Source organism: Oncorhynchus gorbuscha, unplaced genomic scaffold (assembly GCF_021184085.1).
Source record: "Oncorhynchus gorbuscha isolate QuinsamMale2020 ecotype Even-year unplaced genomic scaffold, OgorEven_v1.0 Un_scaffold_13:::fragment_6:::debris, whole genome shotgun sequence".
NCBI lineage: Eukaryota > Metazoa > Chordata > Actinopteri > Salmoniformes > Salmonidae > Oncorhynchus > Oncorhynchus gorbuscha.
In genome coordinates this window covers 79,452-103,629 of record NW_025744600.1, presented here as the reverse complement: position 1 = coordinate 103,629, position 24,178 = coordinate 79,452, and the positions used below count along the sequence as shown (strand labels likewise).

Below are 24,178 nucleotides of genomic sequence, written 5' to 3'. Positions count from 1 at the left end.
AGAGAGAGAGAGAGAGAGAGAGAATGCATTTCAGAAGCGAAATAGCATACAAGGCTGCTATTATCTTTGTGGGTATAGTTAGGTTAGTCACTACTGTTTTATGTCTGCTACCTGCTGTGTGTGTGTCTTTTTTCTCTTTACCCACAGACCATGCCCCCCCAGAGAGTATGTCCCAAGGGTCCTCCAACCCCCACTCTCCCCCCGGGCCGTCTGTCACAGTGCCTGATCAACTGCTGCACACCTGCAGACTCCAGCCAGTCATCTTCAGAGGTCAGTGTGTGTGTGTGTGTGCACGCGTGTGTGTATTTGTGTGTGCTTCTGTGTGTGAGTGCGGTGATCCTATTCCTCAGTGGCATTAAACGCAAGAGTGCCACAAACCTCAGCAGACACTAAGGCCTGGAGTCTGAGCCCAGTGTCCATTGCTTAGCTGCGCTTCTTAGCTAAGCAATGGAAAGGTCATAATGTCTTCTGCTCTCTCTCACTTCTCCACCTCTCAACATGCCACCCCTCCCCCTCGTCCCTCCATCCCCTGGGAGTATCCATTAGCTCACTGTCCATTTTCCCACAACCTGATCCTGTGCAGTAGCATCTGGTGTGTGTGTGTGTATGTCTCTGGTCCCCAGGTCACGGCAGCCTACCCCAGCTGAGTGGTAAGGTGTGTGATGTGCAGGTCAGCTCCCTGCTCCAGAGCTGCTATCAGAACAGCCAGGCCCTGCCCAGGGTCTACCAACACTACGGACCCTCTCCCATACAGCCCCTGTCTGTAGAGATGCAGATACTACTCACTGTGTACTACCTGGTGCAACTAGGTGAGAGCGAGATGGTTGATTTCATTTTTTACATTTCAGTCATACTCACAGTTACATTTGACATTGTAGTCGTTTAGCAGACGCTCTTATTGAGAGTGATTTACAGGAGCAATACGCATGGAGTGCCTTGCTCGAGGGCATATCGGCAGATATTTCCCTTGCTCTGGGATTCAAACCAGCAACCTTTCGGTTACTGGCCCAAACCCCTCAACCACTACATTACCTGCTGCCTCAGTTAAAAAGGATGAATTGTGCAGAATGTACACATTGAGGCAATCGTTAAAAACCTAGTTGGTAATAACTGGTTATTGACGTTTCCCTCCAGGCCCAGACCAGGTCCCACTGATCCAGGACCTGGAGCAGATCTTCATGCGCTCCTGGAGAGAGTCCCACCTCCGTGAGATTCGCCAGCACCAGCAGCCCCAGCCTGGCCTCTCCCTCCCCCAGGCGCCCTCTCCTCTGCCTGGGCTGCCACAGGCCCAGATCCTCACCCCCTCCCAGCTGCCCTGGCTGGCCCAGCTGGCAGCCTCGTCATGTGGGGAGGGTGTGGTGGTGCAGGAGGAGAAGGTCTCGATGGCTCTGGGGCTGGCTGGCACCTTCACTAGGCTGATGGAGGGACGGCTGGCTCATACCAACTATGTGGTCATCATCTGTACAGCCAAGGGACAGGAGACTGAGTCCTGTGTGGTGGTGACAGGTGTGTGTGTGTGTGTGTGTGTGTGTGTGTGTGTGTGTGTGTGTGTGTGTGTGTGTGTGTGTGTGTGTGTGTGTGTGTGTGTGTGTGTGTGTGTGTGTGTGTGTGTGTGTGTGTGTGTGTGTGTGTGTGTGTGTGTGTAGAGGTGTGTAGAGGTGTGTAGAGGTGTGTAGAGGTGTGGGAGGTGTGTAGAGGTGTGTAGAGAGGTGTGGAGAGGTGTGTAGAGGTGTGTAGAGGTGTGGAGAGGTGTGGAGAGGTGTGGAGAGGGGGTGTAATCTTATTGTGTGTGTGTGGGGAGAGGGGGAAATCTTAGTGTGTGTGTGTGTGTGTGTGTGTGTGTGTGTGTGTGTGTGTGTGTGTGTGTGTGTGTGTGTGTGTGTGTGTGTGTGTGTGTGGGGGGAGGGGGGTGTAATCTTATTGTGTGTGGGTGCCTACCTGTCTCTTAAATTTGCTGTGTGTGTGTTTACACATTGACTCAAGTGGGGTTGCAGACTTTTTGGTGCATACATGTGTGTATGTAATAACTGGTGTATACTATGTGTGTATGTAATAACTGGTGTATACTATGTGTGTATGTAATAACTGGTGTATACTATGTGTGTATGTAATAACTGGTGTATACTATGTGTGTATGTAATAACTGGTGTATACTATGTGTGTGTGTGTGTTGTAGGTAAACACCAGTGTCGTATCCTGGTTGAGGGGATGTTCAGTCCCAGTGATAGTCTGAGAGAGATCAGTCAACAGCTGTCCTCTGGCATGACCCAGGAACTCACTGCCTTCTGCAACTCTCTGGGACCTGGTAAGACGACTACAGATCTTCATTTGAGACAGTTTACTACAGCAGGGAAAGAGCCCTGCAGAAACAGGTCATTTGAATTATTATGTGGATTAGAATGAATGGATATTTTTTGTAGGGGTTGATACATTGTCCATAAGGGAAGCTCAAGTCTGAAATGTGCATTTCCTGCTTCTCATCAACAAAACTGTGATCAAATGACATCTGTGCACAACCCACCTGGATGCTGAGAAAGTGTGTGTGTGTGTGTGTGTGTGTGTGTGTGTGTGTGTGTGTGTGTGTGTGTGTGTGTGTGTGTGTGTGTGTGTGTGTGTGTGTGTGTGTGTGTGTGTGTGTGTGTGTGTGTGTGTGTGTGTGTGTGTGTGTGTGGGTTTACACATCTTAAATGTAATGGATTGGTTTCATATACATATTTTCTAAGTGCTCTGAGGGATTTACACTGTACACTGTTTACTGTATGTACAGTTGAAGTCGGAAGTTTACATACACTTAGGTTGGAGTCATTAAAACTCGTTTTTCAACCACTCCACAAATGTCATGTTAACAAACTATAGAGTTGGCAAGTTGGTGAGGACATCTACTTTGTGCATGACACAAGTCATTTTTCCAACAATCGTTTACAGACAAATTATTCCAATTCCAGTGGGTCAGAAGTTTACATACACTAAGTCGACTGTGCCTTTAAACAGCTTGGAAAATTACAGAAAATGATGTCATGGCTTTAAAAGCTTCTGAAAGGCTAATTGACATCATTTGACTCAATTGGAGGTGTACCTGTGGATGTATTTCAAGGCCTACCTTCAGTGCCTCTTTGCTTAATTAACACCATTGGAAAATCAAAAGATATCAGCCAAGACCTCACAAAATTAATTGTAGACCTCCACAAGTCTGGTTCATCCTTGGGAGCAATTTCCAAACGCCTGAAAGTTAATCTGTACAAACAATAGTATGCAAGTATAAACACCATGGGACCACGCAGCCGTCATACTGCTCAGGAAGGAGACGCATTCTGTCTCCCGGAGATGAACGTACTTTGTTGCGAAAAGTTCAAATCAATCCCAGAACTACAGCAAAGGACCTTGTGAAGATGCTGGAGGAAACAGGTACAAAAGTAACCTGAAAGGCTGCTCAGCAAGGAAGAAACCACTGCTCCAAAACCGCCATAAAAAAGCCAGACTACGGTTTGCAACTGCACATGGGGACAAAGATCATACTTTTTGGAGAAATGTCCTCTGGTCTGATGAAACAAAAATAGAACTGTTTGGCCATAATGACCATTGTTATGTTTGGAGGGGAAAGGGGGAGGCTTGCAAGCTGAAGAACACCATCCCAACTGTGAAGCACGGGGGTGGGAGCATCATGTTGTGGGGGTGCTTTGCTGCAGGAGGGATGGTGCACTTCATAGATAGATGGCTACATGAGGAAGACAATTGTGGATATATTGAAGCAACATCTCAAGACGTCAGTCAGGAAGTTAAAGCTTGGTCGCAAATGGGTCTTCCAAATGGACAATGACCCCAAGCATACCTCCAAAGTTGTGGCAAAATGGCTTAAGGACAACAAAGTCAAGGTATTGGAGTGGCCATCACAAAGCCCTGACCTCAATCCTATCAAAATATGTGGCTAGAACTGAATAAGTGTGTGCGAGCAAGGAGGCCTACAAACCTGACTCAGTTACACAAGCTCTGTCAGGAGGAATGGGCCAAAATTCACTGAACTTATTGTGGGAAGCTTGTGGAAGGCTACCCAAAATGTTTGACCCAAGTTAAACCATTTAAAGGCAATGCTACCAAATACTAATTGAGTGCATGTAAACTTCTGACCCACTGGGAATGTCATAAACCCTCTGACCCACTGGAATGAAATAAAAACTGAAATAAATCATTCTCTCTATGATTATTCTGACATTTCATATTCTTAAAATAAAGTGGTGATCCTAACTGAACTAAAACAGGACATTTTTACTAGGATTAAATGTCAGGAATTGTGAAACTGAGTTTAAATGTACTTTGCTAAGGTGTATGTAAACTTCCCACGACAACTGTATTTATCTCACCATGTTGTATGTGTGTGTGTCAGATGGTGATGTAGATGTGTTGCTGGGAGGTGCTGCTAGGGAGAGCAGGAGCCATCCGCCCCCCCTGTCCAGCAGTCAGGAGTCCACGGGAGACAGCAGCCCTAGAGAGAGACAGACGGACAGAGCTACATGCAGCCCCAAAGAGCCAGCCACAGACAGACACACAGACAGCCCCAAAGACAGAGCTGAGAGCCACAAGGACTCCTGCTCAGGTGAGATATGCAATCTGTGTGGAGAGAACATCATGAAATGTGTGTAGTTTGACAAGATACATGCTGTAGAATTTAATGTGAAGTGGCAAGATGTGTTTGTAATACGTTTTGTGCGTACGTGTGTTGAGTTTATGACTTTGTACATATGTGTAGTCTGTCCAAATCTGTGTGTGTGTGTGTGTGTGTGTGTGCATTGTGTTTATACGTACATTTGTGTGGTGTCTAAAATGTGTGTTTCCATGTGTGTGTGTACAGCACACACACCTGCTTTATCTTGGCCAGGTCGCAGTTGTAAATGAGAACTTGTTCTCAACTAGCCTACCTGGTTAAATAAAGGTGAAATAAATAAATTTAAAAAATTGTCTCACGTGTATGTGTTTCCGTGTGTGTGTGTAGAGTACCGTGTGGACTGGCGGGAGGTGCGGCCCATCCAGTTGGCGGTAGCCAGGAAGCTGCTGTCCCATGTGTGTGCCATCGCCGACTCCAGCACTCAGAACCTGGACCTGGGCTCCTTCGACAGGGTCCACTTCCTCATCTGTGTCCCTCCTTCTGAGGTCACCTTCCAACAGACCGTACTGCATCTCTGGAACTCGGGTAAGATCCCTCCTCTCAGCCTCCTATTCTTCCTTCTCTTTTCTTTCACTTCTGTTCCAGATATCGAACACATTCCTCTTCTCCCTCTCTACCTCTTTCTCCTCCACTTTCATCTCACAGTTCAACAGACTCTCCTCGTTCTCCTCCTCGTTCTCCTCCACTTTCATCTCACTTTTCAACAGACTCTCCTCGTTCTCCTCCAATTTCATCTCACAGTTCAACAGACTCTCCTCTTCCTCCTCTGCCCCTCCCCTTTCTCCTCCTTCCCTCCTTCGCCTCAATCCCTCTGAGGTGTCTTCCAGGAAGTTGTCTTCAGGTCTCGTCCTCCTCCTAGCCGTTGTCGGTGTTGTGTAGAGCCCCTTTCTGGTGTATCGTAGAATCGTTGAGAAATGTGTTCACTCGCGTTACTCAAACCTTCAACTGGAACAAACTGGTGTCGTGTGTGTGTACGTGCACGTGAGTATGTGCACGTGTGCGTCCGAGCTTTTGTGTGTTCTTAATCCCTGTCTGTGCGTGTAGGTGTCCTCCAGCAGCTGGGGTTGGAGCAGGAGTGTCTGTCTCAGAGAGAAGCCGAGCACTACGTGGTCAAGATGGACCAGGAGGCGAGAGCGCGCATTGATGACCTCATACAGGAAGCACACAGGAACTCTAACACACTCTACATCGTGGTCCACGACCACGCACACTGGGACATCAGCAGGTGTGTGTGCGCTTTGTGTGCTTTTTTTTTGCTCACGTGTGTCTGCGTGAGTGTGTCTGCGTGAGTGTGTCTGCGTGTTTGTAACGTGACCATAACGTACAGTATAAATACTCCCTGTCTCCCAGTGGGCCGTATGGTGCCAGCGTTGGTGACTCCTGCGGTGGGTTGGTGGACAGCCTGCTCAACTCCCTTCAGATCAGAGATGCCACCAACATCCTGACTCTCCACGTCACCTCGTTCCCCTTTGCCCTGCAGACACAACACACACGTATCAGCCCTTACAACGAGATACACTGGCCCTCTGCTTTCAATAACGTAAGATATTCACACACACACACACACAGACCCACACTGACACAAACACACACAGAGTCACAAACATACACACACTGTTGTCTCAAGCTGTGTGTGTGTGTGTGTGTGTGTGTGTGTGTGTGTGTGTGTGTGTGTGTGTGTGTGTGTGTGTGTGTGTGTGTGTGTGTGTGTGTGTGTGTGTGTGTGTGTGTGTGTCAGGACATGGATCTGTACCATGAGAAGACGCGGTACTTTGGTGTGTCGGAGCTGCTGGACTCGACTCGTTCAGGCAGCGGTCTGCCTCTCCTCCGCTACGACAGCTCCTTCGAAAGCATGGCCTCTGTCCTGGAGGAGAGGTAACACACACACTCATCATGCATACTGTACACACACACACACTCATCATACATACTGTACACACACACACACACACACACACACTCATCATACATACTGTACACACACACGCACTCATCATACATACTGTACACACACACACACACACACACACTCATCATACATACTGTACACACACACGCACACATCATACATGCTGTACATACACACACACACATCATACATGCTGTACATACACACACTCATCATACATACACAATCACACAGGTACAGAAAATTAACACAATTAACTGTATATGCAAATATACAGTAAATGGAGACGTGTTGTAGTACTCGAGTCTCGATTTTCCTGATTTGTGACTCAGACTTGGCCTCGCCTTCTCGTGACTTGTATTTGCACTTGGACTGGATAGGCTATGATAAGCAGAATATTAGCAGCACTAGATGCGCAGCGCAGCGAGGTTCTTGTTTTGTTCCGCAGTGGGAGGGACAAGCCACATCTGGCCGGCACACAGCCTACATCAGCTGGTGAGCTGCGGGGGAGCAAGCGATGAGTGAGGGCAGACAGGCAGGCTCTGCTCCGACACCGCCTCCGACCATCACGCGACTCTCTTGCTTCCCTGTAGCTAACCAGTCACCAGCCTTCTAGTTAGCTACCCTGCAGCCAATGACCAAAACGTCCTCTTTGGCCTCATGGGTGGAATGTTATTCATATTTAAATTGTTGGGATGAAAATGTTGTGTTTCTATGTCAAACAGTTGTGTTATATTTCAGTCTTTTGTGATGTATATAAAGTGTAGTAACGGGATGCAAACTCAAAATTGCATACATTAAGTCTAGATCTGACATGCTGTCTTCTTTTTCTAAGCCCATAACCGTGTGTGTGAGGTCTATACTTTTGTTTCAACGTAGACTACCGAGAAACACTATGTGACCCTGATGTAACCCACTGCGGTAAAAAGTTAAGAAGCACAAGAAACGATAGCTTTGAGTTTAATAGTAAAACAATGGTCTCGTTTTCTTTTGGTCCGTCTCCCCCTTGAGTATAGACAGTAGGCTGTATTTGAATGTGTCTTCTCGCTCCCTTCCACTTTCCCCACTGCGTCCCATAGCCAGGTTCTGACAAGTCTCCCTCTATTCTACACACCGTACGGCTTGTTTCTCACCATTCATAAAGTTAGGACCCATATGACCGATGCTATAATATTTGCCTTTCTAGCGTACATTGGCGGGCCACATTTTACATGCATAAACGATATGGCAGGCCGTTCTAAAAGTAGGCCACTTGCGGACTAACCATTTGTTTAGGCAAACATTTGTTCAGCCATTTTACCTAGCTAGCTAACACCCTGGTAACTTTACCAGTGGCCTATACCCGAATGCAAACATTTGTTCAGCCATTTTACCTAGCTAGCTAACACCCTGGTAACTTTACCAGTGGCCTATACCCGAATGCAAACATTTGTTCAGCCATTTTACCTAGCTAGCTAACACCCTGGTAACTTTACCAGTGGCCTATACCCGAATGCAAACATTTGTTCAGCCATTTTACCTAGCTAGCTAACACCCTGGTAACTTTACCAGTGGCCTAACAATGCAAACATTTGTTCAGCCATTTTATCTAGGCTAACACCCTGGTAACTTTACCAGTGGCCTATACCCGAATGCAAACATTTGTTCAGCCATTTTACCTAGCTAGCTAACACCCTGGTAACTTTACCAGTGGCCTATACCCGAATGCAAACATTTGGTGGCACAGAAAAAAAGGAAAAGGGATAGCAAACAATTTATTGACTAAATAAATCCTCTTGCCACACTATATCTAACTGGGTAAATTACTTTATTTTGAGTTCATGTGGATCCAACTTCAACAGGACCAGGAATCAAGCACTGGGACTCAGACTTCAGCCCTAGGGACTCGACCATTTATTTAACTAGGCAAGTCAGTTAAGAACAAATTTGTATTTACAATGACAGCCTACTGGGGATCAGTGGGTTAACTGCCTTTTTCAGGAGCAGAACAACAGATTTGTACCTTGTCAGCTCAGGATTTGATCCAGCAACCTTTTGGTTACTGGCCCAATGCGCTAACCACTAGGCTACTTGCTGCCCCATTGGTGACTCAGACTTGGTCTCGAGCACAGGGTACTTGGGACTCAACTCGGACTCAAGGTTTAGTGACTCGACTACATCACTGAGAGAATCACAATTGATTTATCGAAATGACACAAGAATGTAGAAAATAACAAAATGTATCAATCCCCTGTCCCAGGTTCCCCAAGCTACACAGTGCAGTGATCCGGACCCAGGTTCTGGTCCAGCACTACTGTGTGGCTCTGATGGCCGTGTCAGGTCGGCCTGGCTCAGGGGGGCGGAGCATACATAAACACACCTCCGTCGAGACGCTGGAGATAGTCCAGAGTCTGCTCAGCTCCGCCCAGCGATGCCCCACCCACCACGGCCACATGGTGCTGCTACGGATCCCCTCATTGGCTCTGGCAGGGTGGGCTCACCAGCGGCTGGCGTGGGTCAGACAGAGACTGGGGCTGGGGGAGCGCTTTGAGATCATCCTGGGAAACCCCAGCCAAGCCCTCAGCGTAGGACAGAGCTTCACTGAGCGCATCAAGGTAGGGGATAAACCACTGGACAACTGGATGAAGAGTTCTGATTTAAGATCAGTTTTGCCATTGGCTTTTAAATCACAATGAACAAGATTACATGGATAGGGACCTGATCCTGGATCAGGTCTCTAATCTGAAACACTTGATGCATACAGATCCTGGTTAGCAAGATGACAGTTACTTGACAGGATTGTAAAACAATCTCAATATGGGGAAGGTTACAAATATTATGACATTATTTGTAAAAACTGTTAGGATGAAAATGATGTTGGATTGCTGGTGTTGGTATGGGCTACCATGATGGTGTGCTGTTAAGAACACAGGGGGAGGAGTACAGATTAAAAGGGCTAACCCGTTCAAATGGTCAAGGGAATATACAGTACCAGTCCAAAGTTTAGACACACCTACTCATTCCAGGGTTTTTCTTTATTTCTGCTTGAGAGAATGCCAAGAGTGTGCAAAGCTGTCATCAAGGCAAAGGGTGGCTACTTTGAAGAATCTCAAATAAAACATATATTTTGATTTGTTTAACACTTTTTTTTTTGGTTACTACATGATTCCATATGTGTTATTTCATAGTTTTGATATCTTCACTATTATTCTACAAAGTCGAAAAATGTACAAATAAAGAAAAACCCTTGAATGAACGTTTGACTGGTACTGTAGGTGGGATGGTAAGATGTTTTTTCTGTTCAATAAAAAATCCAGGTAAACACCAAGGTAGAAGAGCTATACATTACATATCAAACATTTGAATACACATTTCCCTAGTCATTCTTCCGGTCCATTAGGTAGCCACTGATTGCCTTCAGGTGAGTCCATTTTAAAGGGATCGTCACTAGGTACCACAGCCACAAAGTCATAATTATGTCTAAACCCCCACCTATTTCTAATATTTGATCTTCTTGAAATTTGATTTGAACCCTAATCTTAAAGGGAAACTTCACAATTGTTCAACTTCATATTCATCATCTCCAGCACCACCCCAACATCAACAGATGTGATAATGGCATGTTTCTATGTTTTGTGGTAAAAAAATATAGAAAAATAAATGGAAAATAAGTGTTTCCAATGACATCATTGGTGTGCGTCGTGTGATTTTGACCAATTGTGAGTTGGCATTGGCCAATTGGTTGATGATGTCGTTGGAAACACTACACTGTCTTTTTTTCTACATGACAGAAATGTGCCATTTTCGCATACAGTGCCTTCCAGGAAGTATTCAGACCACATTACTTTTTCCACATTTTGTTACGTTACAGCCTTATTCTAAATTGGATTAAATAGTTGTTTTTTCCCCTCATCAATCTACACAAAATACCCCAAAATGCCAAAGCAAAAACAGTTTTAAAAATATATAATTTTCAAACGTATACAAAATAAATACATTTAACATCACATTTACATAAATATTAAGAACCTTTACTAAGGACTTTGTTGAAGCACCTTTGGCAGCGATTACAGTATCGAGTCTTCTTGTGTATGACACTACAAGTTTGGCACACCTGTATTTGAGGAGTTTCTCCCATTCTTCTCTGCAGAACCTCTCAAGCTCTGTCAGGTTGAATAGGGAGCAATGCTGCATGGCTAAGATGTTGGGTTGGTGCTTGAGATGATGAATATGAAGCTGATTTTTTTTTACATTTCCATCTGACCACACTGCTAACCATAACCTGAAATTAAAACCAAAAATCAAACATTTGTTTTCATGGATCTTTACAGTATATAGCCAATTCGAACTTTGTGGATGTGATAACTAGTGACAACCATTTAAAGGTTGAGTGGGTGTGGCAGAAGATCTGCCTCTGGAACAGGAAGTGGATGGGATTGGTTGGTGGGAAAGTAAGTCAATATGAGTGGCAGAATTTTCTACTGCCACCTTAAATATGCTGCATATTTTAATTACAGGAACTGATGTCCATTAAGTGTGCTACTGTAAGTGGTTGGGGGCGCTGGGCTGTAGGGGAAGGAAGATGCTCCCGGAGCCACCCATCAGCAGGTGGTGGAATAGCTTGGGTAACTGGTCGCCCATGGAATACCAAAGGAAGTTGCTCTGGTGGGGGGGGCGGAGCAGAACACTGATGCGGTTTAATGGAAACTGGAATGGACTCGTGGGTACAATGGAAGCCAGGGTGTTCTTGGGGGCCAGGCTAGTCGCTTGGACTCGGACTGGTGCAGCCCTGACAAAATGGGAATGACTTAGGATCTGGGATTGCAGAAGGTACAATGCCGGATCCTGCGAATAAGTGAGGTAGAATTTGGGACGGGAACTTTTTGATAAGGGACTTGGAGAGGGACTGACATAAGTGGGGACTGGGTAAATGCAGGTTATATGATTGTTGGTAGGCTAGAGATCTCGTTGTCCATACACTCGATTTTCCACTTTATTACCCTAATTTCCTCCCGGAAGGGGAACACTCAGTCGGCTGGTGATCTGTTCTCCATTTCCACCACGATAGCCTGATATTGCTTGAAAGACCATGTAAAAACTGGTAGGCTGAAAAGACTATATTCGGGTGGATTGCTGGTGTTGGTATGGGCTACCGTGAATAATACACGTGGGATGGTAACACCAAGGTTGAAGAGCTATACATTACATATCAAACATTCTAACACTACACATTTCCCTAGTCAGGCTTCCAGTCCATTAGGTAGCCACTGATTGCCTTCAGGTGAGTCCATTTAAAGAGGATGGGAATGGTTGGTGGGAATGTCAGCCAATGTGAATGGGCAAAATTTCCTATATTATTACATCTGTATTGTTCTAGCACTTGGTTAAATTGTGTGTGTGTGTGTGTGTGTGTGTGTGTGTGTGTGTGTGTGTGTGTGTGTGTGTGTGTGTGTGTGTGTGTGTGTGTGTGTGTGTGTGTGTGTGTGTGTGTGTGTGTGTGTGTGTGTGTGTGTGTGTGTGTGTGTGTGTGTGTGTGTGTGTGTGTGTGTCCAGGCATGGCTGAAGATCCAGGAGACAGACTGGGTTCCCCGTACCTACCTGGAGCTAGAGGCCCTCCCCTGTATCCTCATCCTCTCTGGGGCAGACCCCCTGGGAGAATCACTACCTAGGTACACACACATAGTACCTGTATATTTATCCTGATTGGTTGGTTGATTGGTTGATTGATGTATTTTCTCTCTCCTCCAACCAGATCACTGAAGTACTGTGACCTGCGTGTGATAAGCTCCTCCTACCTGCAGCGCACATCATTGGAGGAAGAGCTGGGATTGGCTGCCTACCTGATGAGGGTGGAGTCCCAGGGGTCACAACCCCTCAGCCACGTCCCCGGTAGCGACCTATCAGAGAGCGACCGGGACAAACTCCGCAGTACCGACAACGAGGAGGAGGAGAGAGAGAACGGTGAGCGATGGAGCTCCATCCACTGGCCAAATTCAATGAAATACAACACAATTCTAGCTATTCAATAAGACACTATACTTTCAAAATGGGTGTTTATAACCTTAAACAACAATTTTGACGGTTTATAACAGTAAACTCATCTCTGCATACATCCCTTACTCACTTTTTCCTCTCCTGTCTTCCCTCTAGCTCTGAAGTCGGAGCTCCCTGGTTTGGGACATTTCCCTCCCCCCCACCCTCACTCAGCCCCCCAGCCCCTCCGACCCTTCTCCGACAGCAGTGATGCGGCCATTCTCCATCTCCACACCACCCCCCCTGACCCCCATCACTCCTCCACCTGTCCAAACCCGAACCCACCTAACCCCTCCGACACCCAGCGCTGGCCCTCCAAGTCAATCTCCTCTGACTCCTCCTCCACCCTTCCCCCTTCCCCCCTTCAGAGCTGCTCCTGGGCGCAGGGGGTGAGTCGCCCCCCCTCCGTGCTGCTGCCCCGGGCACTCTATGACATCATCACGGCGTGCGACGAGGGCGGACTGCCTCGCTGCACCTCCTTCCTGCCGCACCTGTCTGTAGACTGGGCCAGCTCCTTCAGGTAGGGACAAACACACACACACATCTCACCTGTCTGTAGACTGGGCCAGCTCCTTCAGGTAGGGACAAACACACACACACATCTCACCTGTCTGTAGACTGGGCCAGCTCCTTCAGGTAGGGACAAACACACACACACACACACTCTCACCTGTCTGTAGACTGGGCCAGCTCCTTCAGCTAGGGACAAACACACACACACATCTCACCTGTCTGTAGACTGGGCCAGCTCCTTCAGGTAGGGACAAACACACACACATCTTACCTGTCTGTAGACAAACACACACACATCTCACCTGGGCCAGCTCCTTCAGTTAGGGACAAACACACACACACATCTCACCTGTCTGTAGACTGGGCCAGCTCCTTCAGGTAGGGACAAACACACACACATCTCACCTGTCTGTGGACTGGGCCAGCTCCTTCAGGTAGGGACAAACACACACACATCTCACCTGTCTGTAGACTGGGCCAGCTCCTTCAGGTAGGGACAAACACACACACATCTCACCTGTCTGTAGACTCCTTCAGGTCAAACACACACATCTCACCTGTCTGTAGACTGGGCCAGCTCCTTCAGGTAGGGACAAACACACACACATCTCACCTGTCTGTAGACTGGGCCAGCTCCTTCAGGTAGGGACAAACACACACACACATCTCACCTGTCTGTAGACTGGGCCAGCTCCTTCAGGTAGGGACAAACACACACACATCTCACCTGTCTGTAGACTGGGCCAGCTCCTTCAGGTAGGGACAAACACACACACATCTCACCTGTCTGTAGTCTGGGCCAGCTCCTTCAGGTAGGGACAAACACACACACATCTCACCTGTCTGTAGACTGGGCCAGCAAACACACACACATCCTTCAGGTAGGGACAAACACACACACATCTCACCTGTCTGTAGTCTGGGCCAGCTCCTTCAGGTAGGGACAAACACACACACATCTCACCTGTCTGTAGTCTGGGCCAGCTCCTTCAGGTAGGGACAAACACACACACATCTCACCTGTCCGTAGTCTGGGCCAGCTCCTTCAGGTAGGGACAAACACACACACATCTCACCTGTCCGTAGTCTGGGCCGGCTCCACACACACTGGTGAATAAGATGATGCTGTATTTGAATGTTTTCTTTGCGTTCCTCTGTCAGACCTCTGCTGAGTAAGATGATGACGTGTACAGAACAGTCTCTGTATTACCGCCAGTGGACCATCCCAAGGCCTTGCCACATGGACAGCAGCAACCGCCCCGCAGAGGGACGCACTGACAACTTCCATCCCCGCAGACTGCTGCTCAGCGGGCCCCCACAGGTACACACACACACACATTCACACACACACTGGTGACAGACTCACACACACACACACTATTCTGACTACTGGAACCTGTTCAGGTGGGGAAGACAGGGGCGTACCTCCAGTTTCTGGGCATCCTGTCTCGTATGCTGATCAGACTGATGGAGGTGGACATCTATGACGAGGAAGAGATCAACACCAGTGAGTTACCTTGACAACACTCCCTGGCCTCGGCTCCATAACTACCACGGCCCTCCACTCTGCACCAGTCTTAATAATATGCATCACATGTGTGTAGAACACTTTGAATGAATTACAGGACAGTACATAGCTTCCACGAAGAGGTTATTTTAAGTAGATATTTCCTGGTATAGACGTCTGTGTGTTGTCTACACAATATGTGTAATGCATTATGAATCAATGTTATTTTATTAAGTAGATGTGAATGTGTGTGTGTGTGTGTGTGTGTGTGTGTGTGTGTGTGTGTGTGTGTGTGTGTGTGTGTGTGTGTGTGTGTGTGTGTGTGTGTGTGTGTGTGTGTGTGTGTGTGTGTGTGTGTGTGTGTGTGTGTGTGTGTGTGTGTGTGTGTGTGTGTGTGTGTGTGTGTGGTATAGGTGACCAGCTGGAGGGTGTCCAGTACCACCCAGCCTGTGCTCCCTGGCCGATAATAGAAACACTGAGGAGCATGCCCTTCGACTACACCGTCCACAACCCCAAATATGAAGACATCAGCACTGTCTATTGCCCTGACTACTACCCCAACACTGATGGTAGGATAGGGGAGTGGGGCATCTCTCTCGGTTACCATTATGATTGTGAGGTTTACTAGATGACGTCTTTGTCTGGGACCTCCTGATCTCTTTCTCCACTATTTCCAGCTTGGCTGAGCCCTGTACAAAAAAAAAGGCTTATTCTACTGTCCACATAGGAGAACCCTTTTATGTTCTAGATAGATGTTCTAGAACCATTCTGGGTTCTAGATACGTGCATTTTATTCTAAGAGTGTAGCTGTATGTACGTGACTGTGGTTGTCAGAGATGTTCCATGGTTCCAGACTGGCGTTTGCCAGGTTAACTAACCCCCAGCCCCTGCTCTGTCCCCCAGGAAACCCCAGACGTAAGGAGGACGTGTATCTGCGCAGGCGTACGGCCAGGATCAAACTGTCCAAATACGCAGCCTACAACACCTACCACCACTGTGAGCAGTGTCACCAGTACACGGGCTTCAACCCCGGATACCAGGTGAGCTGAGAACACACACACACACACACACTATTTATTCTTAGCTGCTCAGTTGGTCTCATTCTCATTGCTCAGTTGGTCTACTCGATGTGTAATAATGTATTCTAGACCTGTAGCTAGATAATGTGTTCGACCATATACTTTACCTGGTAGATGTATGAGTCGCTGCTGCATGGCTTCACCTTCTCCCACCTGCTGCTGGGGGAGGAGATCCAGCTCTACTTCATCATCCCCAAGTCTAAGCAACACCACTTCAGCTTCAGCCAACCAGGAGGCCAGCTGGAGAGCATGAGACTGCCACTCACCTCCGATTGGGTAACCTAACTAAGGCCCTTTGCCCCTACTACTAACCATAGTACCCATTCTCTACCCTTCTTCCTCAAGGGCGCACTTGTTCACTCCCATTTATGGGTGTAAGAAATGTGGTACAAACGTCCAGCAATCCGGTGCCTTTCAATCTGCTAGAGGGGGGTGAGCAAGTGCACAAGTCAAGGAGGAGAGTAGAGAGTCAGACCACAGCCATACTCTAACATTTACATGAACCCCTGCAGAATGCACTGGCTAATTCCACCACCCAGGTTCCTGTTTGCCTCATCTGCCAACCGTTCTTTGTTTCTCTATGCCAACACCATCTGAAACCTCCTCTATATACGGACCTACAAAGTGTAGAGGCCCTAAGATCATCCAATCTTTGCAGAACCCACTCAGACATTAATATACCGCTGCATGTTCCCCCCATCAGAACCCAGACTGCATCAAGAGCCCCATCTTCACCCCGACAACGGGTCGTCATGAGCACGGCCTGTTTAACCTGTACCACGCCATGGACGGGGCGGCCCACCTCCACATCCTGGTCGTCAAGGAGTACGAGATGGCTGTCTATAAGAAGTACTGGCCCAACCACATCATGCTGGTGCTGCCCACTGTCTTCAATGGAGCCGGCATCGGTACGCTAAGTACCGCCAATTTCTTTCCCATTCACTCACTACCTCTCTCACTCTCCCTCTCACTTTGTCTCTCTCACCCTCTCCCCCATTGTGGAGTGAGTGAGTGAGTGAGTGAGTGAGTGAGTGAGTGAGTGAGTGAGTGAGTGAGTGAGTGAGTGAGTGAGTGAGTGAGTGAGTGAGTGAGTGAGTGAGTGAGTGAGTGAGTGAGTGAGTGAGTGAGTGAGTGAGTGAGTGGAGAATACACACAACAGACAAGAATAACTAACAACATGAGACGCACTAACACAGAAAAATAACAGCAGTGTTTCCTGATGTCTCCCTCTCTGACCTCTGGCCCCTCCCCCAAGGTGCTGCCCACTTCCTGATCAAGGAGCTGTCTTATCACAACCTGGGGCTGGAGCGCAGGCACAGGCTGGAGGAAGGGGGGCCGCCGGCCGACGTCTGGCCCTTCATCATAGTCTCTGATGACTCCTGCGTCATGTGGAACGCCGTGGACCTGGACTCCCACAGGCATACAAACACACACTCACCCAAACACACACACACTCACACATACAAGGAACAAGTTTCAGCTACACACACACACATCAACACATTTTTTTGTTTATATTGATGTTTTGAATGTATTGTCCTCACGGAGCTCTGTAATCATCTCTCTCCCCTCCAGTGCCTCAGGGCCTGTAGAGAGGAACGTGTCTCTGAAGCAGGTGCTGCAGCACATGGAGGCGTGTCCCGACCTCACCCAGTACGGCCTCTGTGGGATCAGGAAGTGGGGCAGTCGCTCCCCGAGTCAGGGGAAGGGGGGAGGAGCTCGTCACGAGGAACCGTTCTCCAGAGGACACCTCCACGACTTCCTGCTTCTCAATGTGGACCTGACCCAGGACGTCCAATACAACGAGAACAGGCGAGACAGTAGAATAGAGTCAAATATTATCACATTTTAGTAGACACTCTTTTCCAGATTAAGTGCCATGCTAAAGGGTACAACGGCAGATTTTTCACCTCGTCAGCTCAGGGATTCGAACCAGAAACCTTTTAGTTACTGGCCCAACACTCTTAAACGCTAGGCTACCTGCTGCCGAATATGAAAGAATGGAATACAACCAGAATGGATGAGAGAGGACAGCCACTTTACTTTACATAAGTAATTGTTATGGTAAGAGGCTGCTAGGTTGAAGTGGTTTCTATGTGAAACATCACATCTCTGGTGAAAGAAAACTTCACTGAGCCATCACTCTCTCTTTCTCACTCTTCTTTTTATCTTCCTTTTCTCACGCTCCACTCTCTTCCTCTTCCTCTGCTCCACCTCAGGTTCATGTGTGATGATGTGGACTTCACCCTGCGAGCCCACAGTGCTGGTCTGCTCATCTGTCGTTTCAACAACTTCAGTGTGATGAAGAAACAGATCGCTATCGGAGGATACCGTACCTTCATCATCAAGACCAAGGTACAGGCTTACACACACACTCACATACACAAAACCACACGCACAAATACAATAAAATAAGCAGACATGCACAAAACCACACACACACACATCACCACCTTCATCATCGTGTCACTCGACTTAAGATCAAATGTAGTGTTCCGATGAGATCGATTCATATCCCTCTCTAATGTAATATCTCAGTTCTGGGGCTCGATTCTGGGGCTCATTTTTAGGTCATTTCTGATTGAGCCGGTGGCGTGTACCGTGAATCCAGTCTCCGCCAATTCTGGAACTTTACCTTGAAATGTATATCGCGCCGTATGGTGGAACTTCAGCAACATGTATATTGAATCCAGTCGCTAATTTTGTCTAATGTTCATGCGTTGACCGTTGCAATGTTGATGTAATGTGTGGTTTTAGATAACCGACGTCCCCACCTCCGTCCAGCCGTCACAGTATATCTGTGCCCCGGACAGCAAGCATCCATTCCTGGCTACGCCTGCACAACTACTGCTAGAGAAATACCTGCAACACACCAGCCAACGGCTGTTCCCCCTCAGCGCACGCAACTACACACACCCCATTCTGTCTGTAGACTGCTACCTCAACCTGGGGCCTGAGGTACACACACACACGCACACACACACACACACAAATACATGTGATTGTTTCGATGTCAGATCACTCAACGGTGCGTCTTTTTCCCCCTCCCTCTAGGTGACGGTGTGTTTTGTGAGTTCCAGACCTCACTCCATCAACATCAGTACTGCAGAGCTGCTGTTCAGCGGCCTGTTGCTCTGCTTCTGTGATTCCTTCGTCACACCAGGCTTTCTTAAGAAGTTTCACTTCCTCAAAGGTACACGCACAAAGACCCATGCAAGCACACACCACATGTTATAACGTTTCTGGAAAGACCCAGATGCAGACAGTGTCGAAGTAACACAAGTTTATTACTAGAACAGGGGGCAGGCAAAACGAGAGGTCAAGGGCAGGCAGAGGTCAGTAATCCAGTGTGGTGGAAACAGGAGACAAAGGGCTGCGAGATAGATAGATAGATAGATAGATAGATAGATAGATAGATAGATAGATAGATAGATAGATAGATAGATAGATAGATAGATAGATAGATAGATAGATAGATAGATAGATAGATAGATAGATAGATATGGAGGGTACGGGGCAACAGAAGACAAACAGCAAAGGGGTAATGACCTTGGAGATGGGGAAAGGGCCTATAAACCGGGGGGAAAGTTTGTGGGACTCCACCTGGAGGGGCAGATACCGGGTGGACAGCCATACCTTCTGTCCGAGACGATACTCGGAGGTGTAGCCACGGGGCTATAGCAGCGTGACAGCGCATCCGGCTTGATGTTCTTGGATCCTGGTTGGTAGGAGAGGGAGAAGTTGAACCGGGGGAAGAGCAAGGCCCACCTAGCTTGCCTGGAATTGAGACCCTTGGCGGTGTAGAGATATTCCAGGTTCTTGTGGTCGGTCCACACAATGAACGGATGTTCCACCCCCTCCAGCCAGTGCCTCCACTCCTCCAACGCCATCTTCAATTCGAGAAGCTCACGATTCACCACATCGTAGTTCCTCTCCATGGCGTTGATGCGATGGGAGAAGGAGGAGCAGGGATGTAATTTGAGGTCCAGGGCAGAACGCTGGGACAGGACAGCCCCCACTCCGACATCCAAAGCATCAGCCTGCACCACAAACTGGTGGGACGGGTCAGGATGAACCAAGATGGGAGCTGTGGTGAAATAGTGTTTGAGATCCCAGAACGCCAGGTCAGCAGCTGGGGACAACGTGAAAGGAACAGGGTGTTGTAACCCCGGATAAAGCGGCGATAAAAGTTGCAGAATCCCAGGAAACATTGTAGCTGCACCCTGGACGTAGGCTGGGGCCAATCCACCACCGCTCTCACCTTCCCGGGATCCATCTGTACACTACCTGCATCGATGATGTAACCCAGGAAGGGGATGGTGGAGTGATGGAATTCGCACATCTCCGCTTTCACAAAAAGCTGGTTCTCCAGGAGATGTTGGAGAACCTGTAGGACGTGGAGCACGTGTTCTTGGGCGGAGCGGGAGAAGATGAGGACGTCGTTGAGGTAGACGAAGACTAACCGGTTCAACATGTTGCGGAGAACATCATTAACCAGAGCCTGGAATACAGCTGGGGCGTTGGTAAGGCCAAATGGCATAACCAGATACTCATAGTGACCGCGTTGAAGGTGGTCTTCCACTTGTCCCCTTCCCGTATCCGCACCAGATTGTAGGCATTCCGTAGGTCCAGATTGGAGAACATGTTGGCCCCCTGGAGCTGGAAAGACTAGGCGGAGGTGTGGTAGGGGGTAGCGGTTCTTCACCGTGATTCCGTTGAGGCCCCGGTAGTCAATGCACGGGCACAGGGTTTTTCCCTTTTTCTCCACAAAGAAGAACCCTATGCCGGCGGGGGAGGCAGAAGGATGGATGAACCCTGCCTTTAGGGAGTTCTCAATGTAGGTTTCCATGGCCTTGGTCTCTGGACCCGACAGAGAGTACAGTTGTCCCTGGGGTGGAGTGGTGCCTGGAAGGACAATCCTGCAGTCATAGGGTCGGTGTGGCGGAAGGCAAGTGACCTGGGCCTTACTGAACACCTCCTGGAGGTCCTGGTACTCCGCGAGAAAGGCGGGGAGGTCTGGGGCAACTTCCGAGCCACCAGGAAGACGTCCTGGGGCAGGCTACGCTGACTTCAGCCAATGGGTGTGGCAGAACTGGCTCCAGCCCATAGTGGCACCAGCAGTCAAATCTATGATGGGATTGTGTCGCTGGAGCCAAGAGAATCCCAATACCACGGGAACCTGAGGAGACTTAATCAGCATAAATTGGATTGCCTCGCTGTAGCCCCTCTCACAATATCATGGGAGTGGTATTGTGAGTGACCCGGCCTATAGAGCGCCCATCCAGCGCTCTAACATCAATGGAAATGGAGAGGGGCTGAGTGGGGATGCCCAGCTCAGACACCAGGTTAGCATCCAAAAAAACTCATTGGCCCCAGAGTACCCAGAGAGATTTATACTTGTTACCCCACAGCACGATGGCATGGAAACGAGTCATGGGAGAGGAAAAGTTCTCCATAAGGCCCACCAGAGTACTCGCCCCTTGATGAGCCTGGTTTTTTAATGGGCAGGTAGCTACGAAATGTCCCGTAGTTCCACAATATAGACAGCTCTGGGTGTGGAGTCGGCATAAGTGTTAATCTAGCCCTGCCCAGGTGCCTGGATTCCAAAGGAGGCGAGTCGGCAGCCCTTTGTGATTCCCGAGAGAACTCGTGTGACGTCGGGTTCACTCGGACATGTAGACTTCGGGGATCTCCGGGGTTCTTTGGAGGCGAGGTGGGAATCAAAGGCGACAGGGCACAGATTTCCTCTCTCTCCTACATTCTCGAATCCGCCCATCGATCCGGATGGTCAAGGCTATGAGGGAATCAAGGTCCATGGGTAGCTCCTAGGCTGCAAGCTCATCTTTGACCACCTCCGATAGTCCGTGAAGGAACATGTCGAATAATGCTTCCGGGATCCAGGCACTCTCAGCCGCCAACATGCGAAAAGCCATTGCGTTGCTCCCACACCGCCGTAGTCCAGGCTAGTGCCCTCCCAGACATCAGCGTTATGATGTAGCCCTATCCTCGAGCAGTCTGAGGGGAACGAAGAAGACTGCAGCTCGAATGAGGGAGCACTAGGGGAGAAAAGCCCGGCAGGTTCCAGAATCTCCAGCATAAGGCTCCGGAGGAGGTAAGCAGGTTTCTCGGGACACTGGGGTAGGCTGGGAGATTATGGGTGTGACCCGCTGTCCAGTGGGCAATCCGCAGAATTGCTCCAGCAAAGTCTCGAAAGTCTAGTCATGGCGTTCTGCAAGGGTATGGAGTCCCTCCATAAGACATTGCAGTAACTCCTCGTGTCGTCCAATGGTGGCTCCTTGCAGGGAGACAGCATTGTGTAGCTGGTCTAAGTCTGCTGGGTCGGTCATGGCCTGTTCGTACTATCACATTTTAGGAAAGACCCAGATGCAGACAGTGTCAAAGTAACAAAAGTTTATTACTAGAACGGGGCAGGCAAAACGACAGGTCAAGGGCAGGCAGAGGTCAGTAGTCCAAAAGGTACAGGACGGCAGGCAGGCTCAGGATCAGGGCAGGCAGAATGGTCAAAACCGGGAAGACTAGAGAACAGGAACTTTAGAAAAGACAGGAGCAAGGGGGAAAACGCTGGTAGACTTGACGAACAAAACAAACTGTCAATAGACGAACAAAGAACACAGGTATAAATACACAGGGGATAATGAGGGGAGGTGGGAGACACCTGGTGGGGGGTGGAGACTAGCACAACGACAGGTGAAACAGATCAGGGTGTGACACATATACACACACACAAAAGCCATCGCATCCTCATAGGTATTCTCTCTTCCCTCGTCCAGGGGCGATTCTGTGTGTGATATGTGCTGACCGCAGCTCTCTGAGACAGACGGTGGTGAGGCTGGAGCTCGAGGACGAGTGGAGGTTCCGGCTGAGTGACGAGTTCCAGACAGCCAATGCTAAAGAGGACCGCCCCCTCTTCTTCCTCACAGGGAAACACATATGAACTGCCGTACCCCTCACCGTGAGCCCTGCAGTGGGGTCAAAACAGAAAGCTAAAAACTGTCTGTATTCTTCTGGTGGATCAAGCCAATAACCCATAGACAGTAGTTGGTAGTGAATATAGCTACAGTTGAAGTCAGAAGTTTACATACACTTAAGTTGGAGTCATTAAAACCCGTTTTTCAACCACTCCACAAATGTCTTGTTATTAACAAACTATAGTTTTGGCAAGTCGGTTAGGACACCTACTTTGTGCATGACATAAGTAATTTTTCCAACAATTGTTTACAGACAGATTATTTCACTGTATCACAATTCCAGTGGGTCAGAGGTTTACATACACTAAGTTGGCTGTAGCTTTAAACAGCTTGGAAAATTCCAGGAAATTATGTCATGGCTTTAGAAGCTTCTGATAGGCTAATTGACATCATTTGAGGCAATTGGTGGTGTACCTGTGGATGTATTTCAAGGCCTACCTTCAAACTCAGTGCCTCTTTGCTTAACACCTTTGGAAAATCAAAAGAAATCAGCCAAGACCTCAGAAAAACAATTGTAGACCTCCACAAGTCTGGTTCATCCTTGGGAGGAATTTCCAAACGCCTGAAGGTACCACGTTCATTTCTACAAACAATAGTACGCAAGTATAAACACCATGGAACCACGCAGCCGTCATACCGCTCAGGAAGGAGATGCATTCTGTCTCCTAGAGATGTACGTACTTTGGTTCAAAAAGTCTAAATCAATCAAAGAACAACAGCAAAGAACCTTGTGAAGATGCTGGAGGAAACAAAAGTATCTATATCCACAGTAAAACAGGTCCTATATCGACATAACCTGAAAGGCCGCTCAGCAAGGAAGAAGCCACTGCTCCAAAGCCACCATAAAAAAGCCAGCCAATGGTTTGCAACTGCACTTGGGGACAAACATCGTACTTTTTGGAGAAATGTCCTCTGGTCTGATGAAACAGAAATAGAACTGTTTGGCCATAATGACCTTTGTTATATTTGGAGGGAAAAGGGGTACGCTTGCAAGCTGAAGAACACCATCCCAACCGTGAAGCACGGGGGTGGCAGCATCATGTTGTGGGGTTGCTTTGCTGCAGGAGGGACTGGTGCACTTCACAGAATACATGGCATCATGAGGCAGGACAATTATGTGGATATATTGAAGCAACATATCATGACATCAGTCGGGAAGTTAAAGCTTTGTCACAAATGGGTCTTCCAAATGGACAATGACCCCAAGCATACTTCCAAAGTTGTGGCAAAATGGCTTAAGGACGACAAAGTCAAGGTATTGGAGTGGCCATCACAAAGCCCTGACCTCAATCCTGTAGACAATTTGTGGGCAGAGCTGAAAAAGCGTGTGGGAGCAAGGAGGCCTACAAACCTGACTCAGTTACACCAGCTCTGTCAGGAGGAATGGGCCAAAATTCACCAAACTTATTGTGGGAAGCTTGTGGAAGGCTACCCGAAACATTTGACTCAAGTTAAACAATTTAAAGGCAATGCTACCAAATACTAATTGGGTGCATGTAAATGTGATGA

At 48.1% G+C, this 24,178-nt stretch overlaps 1 protein-coding gene across 3 annotated transcripts in view; it reads left to right on the top strand.

Moving 5' to 3' along the window:
- The window catches only part of greb1 (growth regulating estrogen receptor binding 1), a 52,428-nt gene extending 29,555 nt beyond the window's left edge, over positions 1-22,873 (top strand). For all 3 annotated transcript variants that reach the window (XM_046332301.1, XM_046332299.1, XM_046332300.1), the window contains exons 9-33: positions 148-270; positions 624-809; positions 1,135-1,506; positions 2,177-2,305; positions 4,382-4,591; positions 4,988-5,185; positions 5,705-5,885; positions 6,011-6,200; positions 6,399-6,535; positions 8,809-9,163; positions 12,102-12,217; positions 12,301-12,509; positions 12,699-13,101; positions 14,256-14,415; positions 14,499-14,601; positions 15,015-15,170; positions 15,505-15,641; positions 15,795-15,956; positions 16,384-16,588; positions 16,936-17,098; positions 17,256-17,492; positions 17,900-18,035; positions 18,438-18,638; positions 18,735-18,873; positions 22,472-22,873. In XM_046332301.1, the coding sequence (XP_046188257.1) occupies positions 148-270; positions 624-809; positions 1,135-1,506; positions 2,177-2,305; positions 4,382-4,591; positions 4,988-5,185; positions 5,705-5,885; positions 6,011-6,200; positions 6,399-6,535; positions 8,809-9,163; positions 12,102-12,217; positions 12,301-12,509; positions 12,699-13,101; positions 14,256-14,415; positions 14,499-14,601; positions 15,015-15,170; positions 15,505-15,641; positions 15,795-15,956; positions 16,384-16,588; positions 16,936-17,098; positions 17,256-17,492; positions 17,900-18,035; positions 18,438-18,638; positions 18,735-18,873; positions 22,472-22,635 (4,772 nt within the window). In that variant the 3' untranslated portion in view covers positions 22,636-22,873. The remainder of the gene's footprint in view (positions 1-147; positions 271-623; positions 810-1,134; positions 1,507-2,176; positions 2,306-4,381; positions 4,592-4,987; positions 5,186-5,704; positions 5,886-6,010; positions 6,201-6,398; positions 6,536-8,808; positions 9,164-12,101; positions 12,218-12,300; positions 12,510-12,698; positions 13,102-14,255; positions 14,416-14,498; positions 14,602-15,014; positions 15,171-15,504; positions 15,642-15,794; positions 15,957-16,383; positions 16,589-16,935; positions 17,099-17,255; positions 17,493-17,899; positions 18,036-18,437; positions 18,639-18,734; positions 18,874-22,471) is intronic.
- The last annotated feature ends 1,305 nt before the right edge of the window (positions 22,874-24,178 follow it).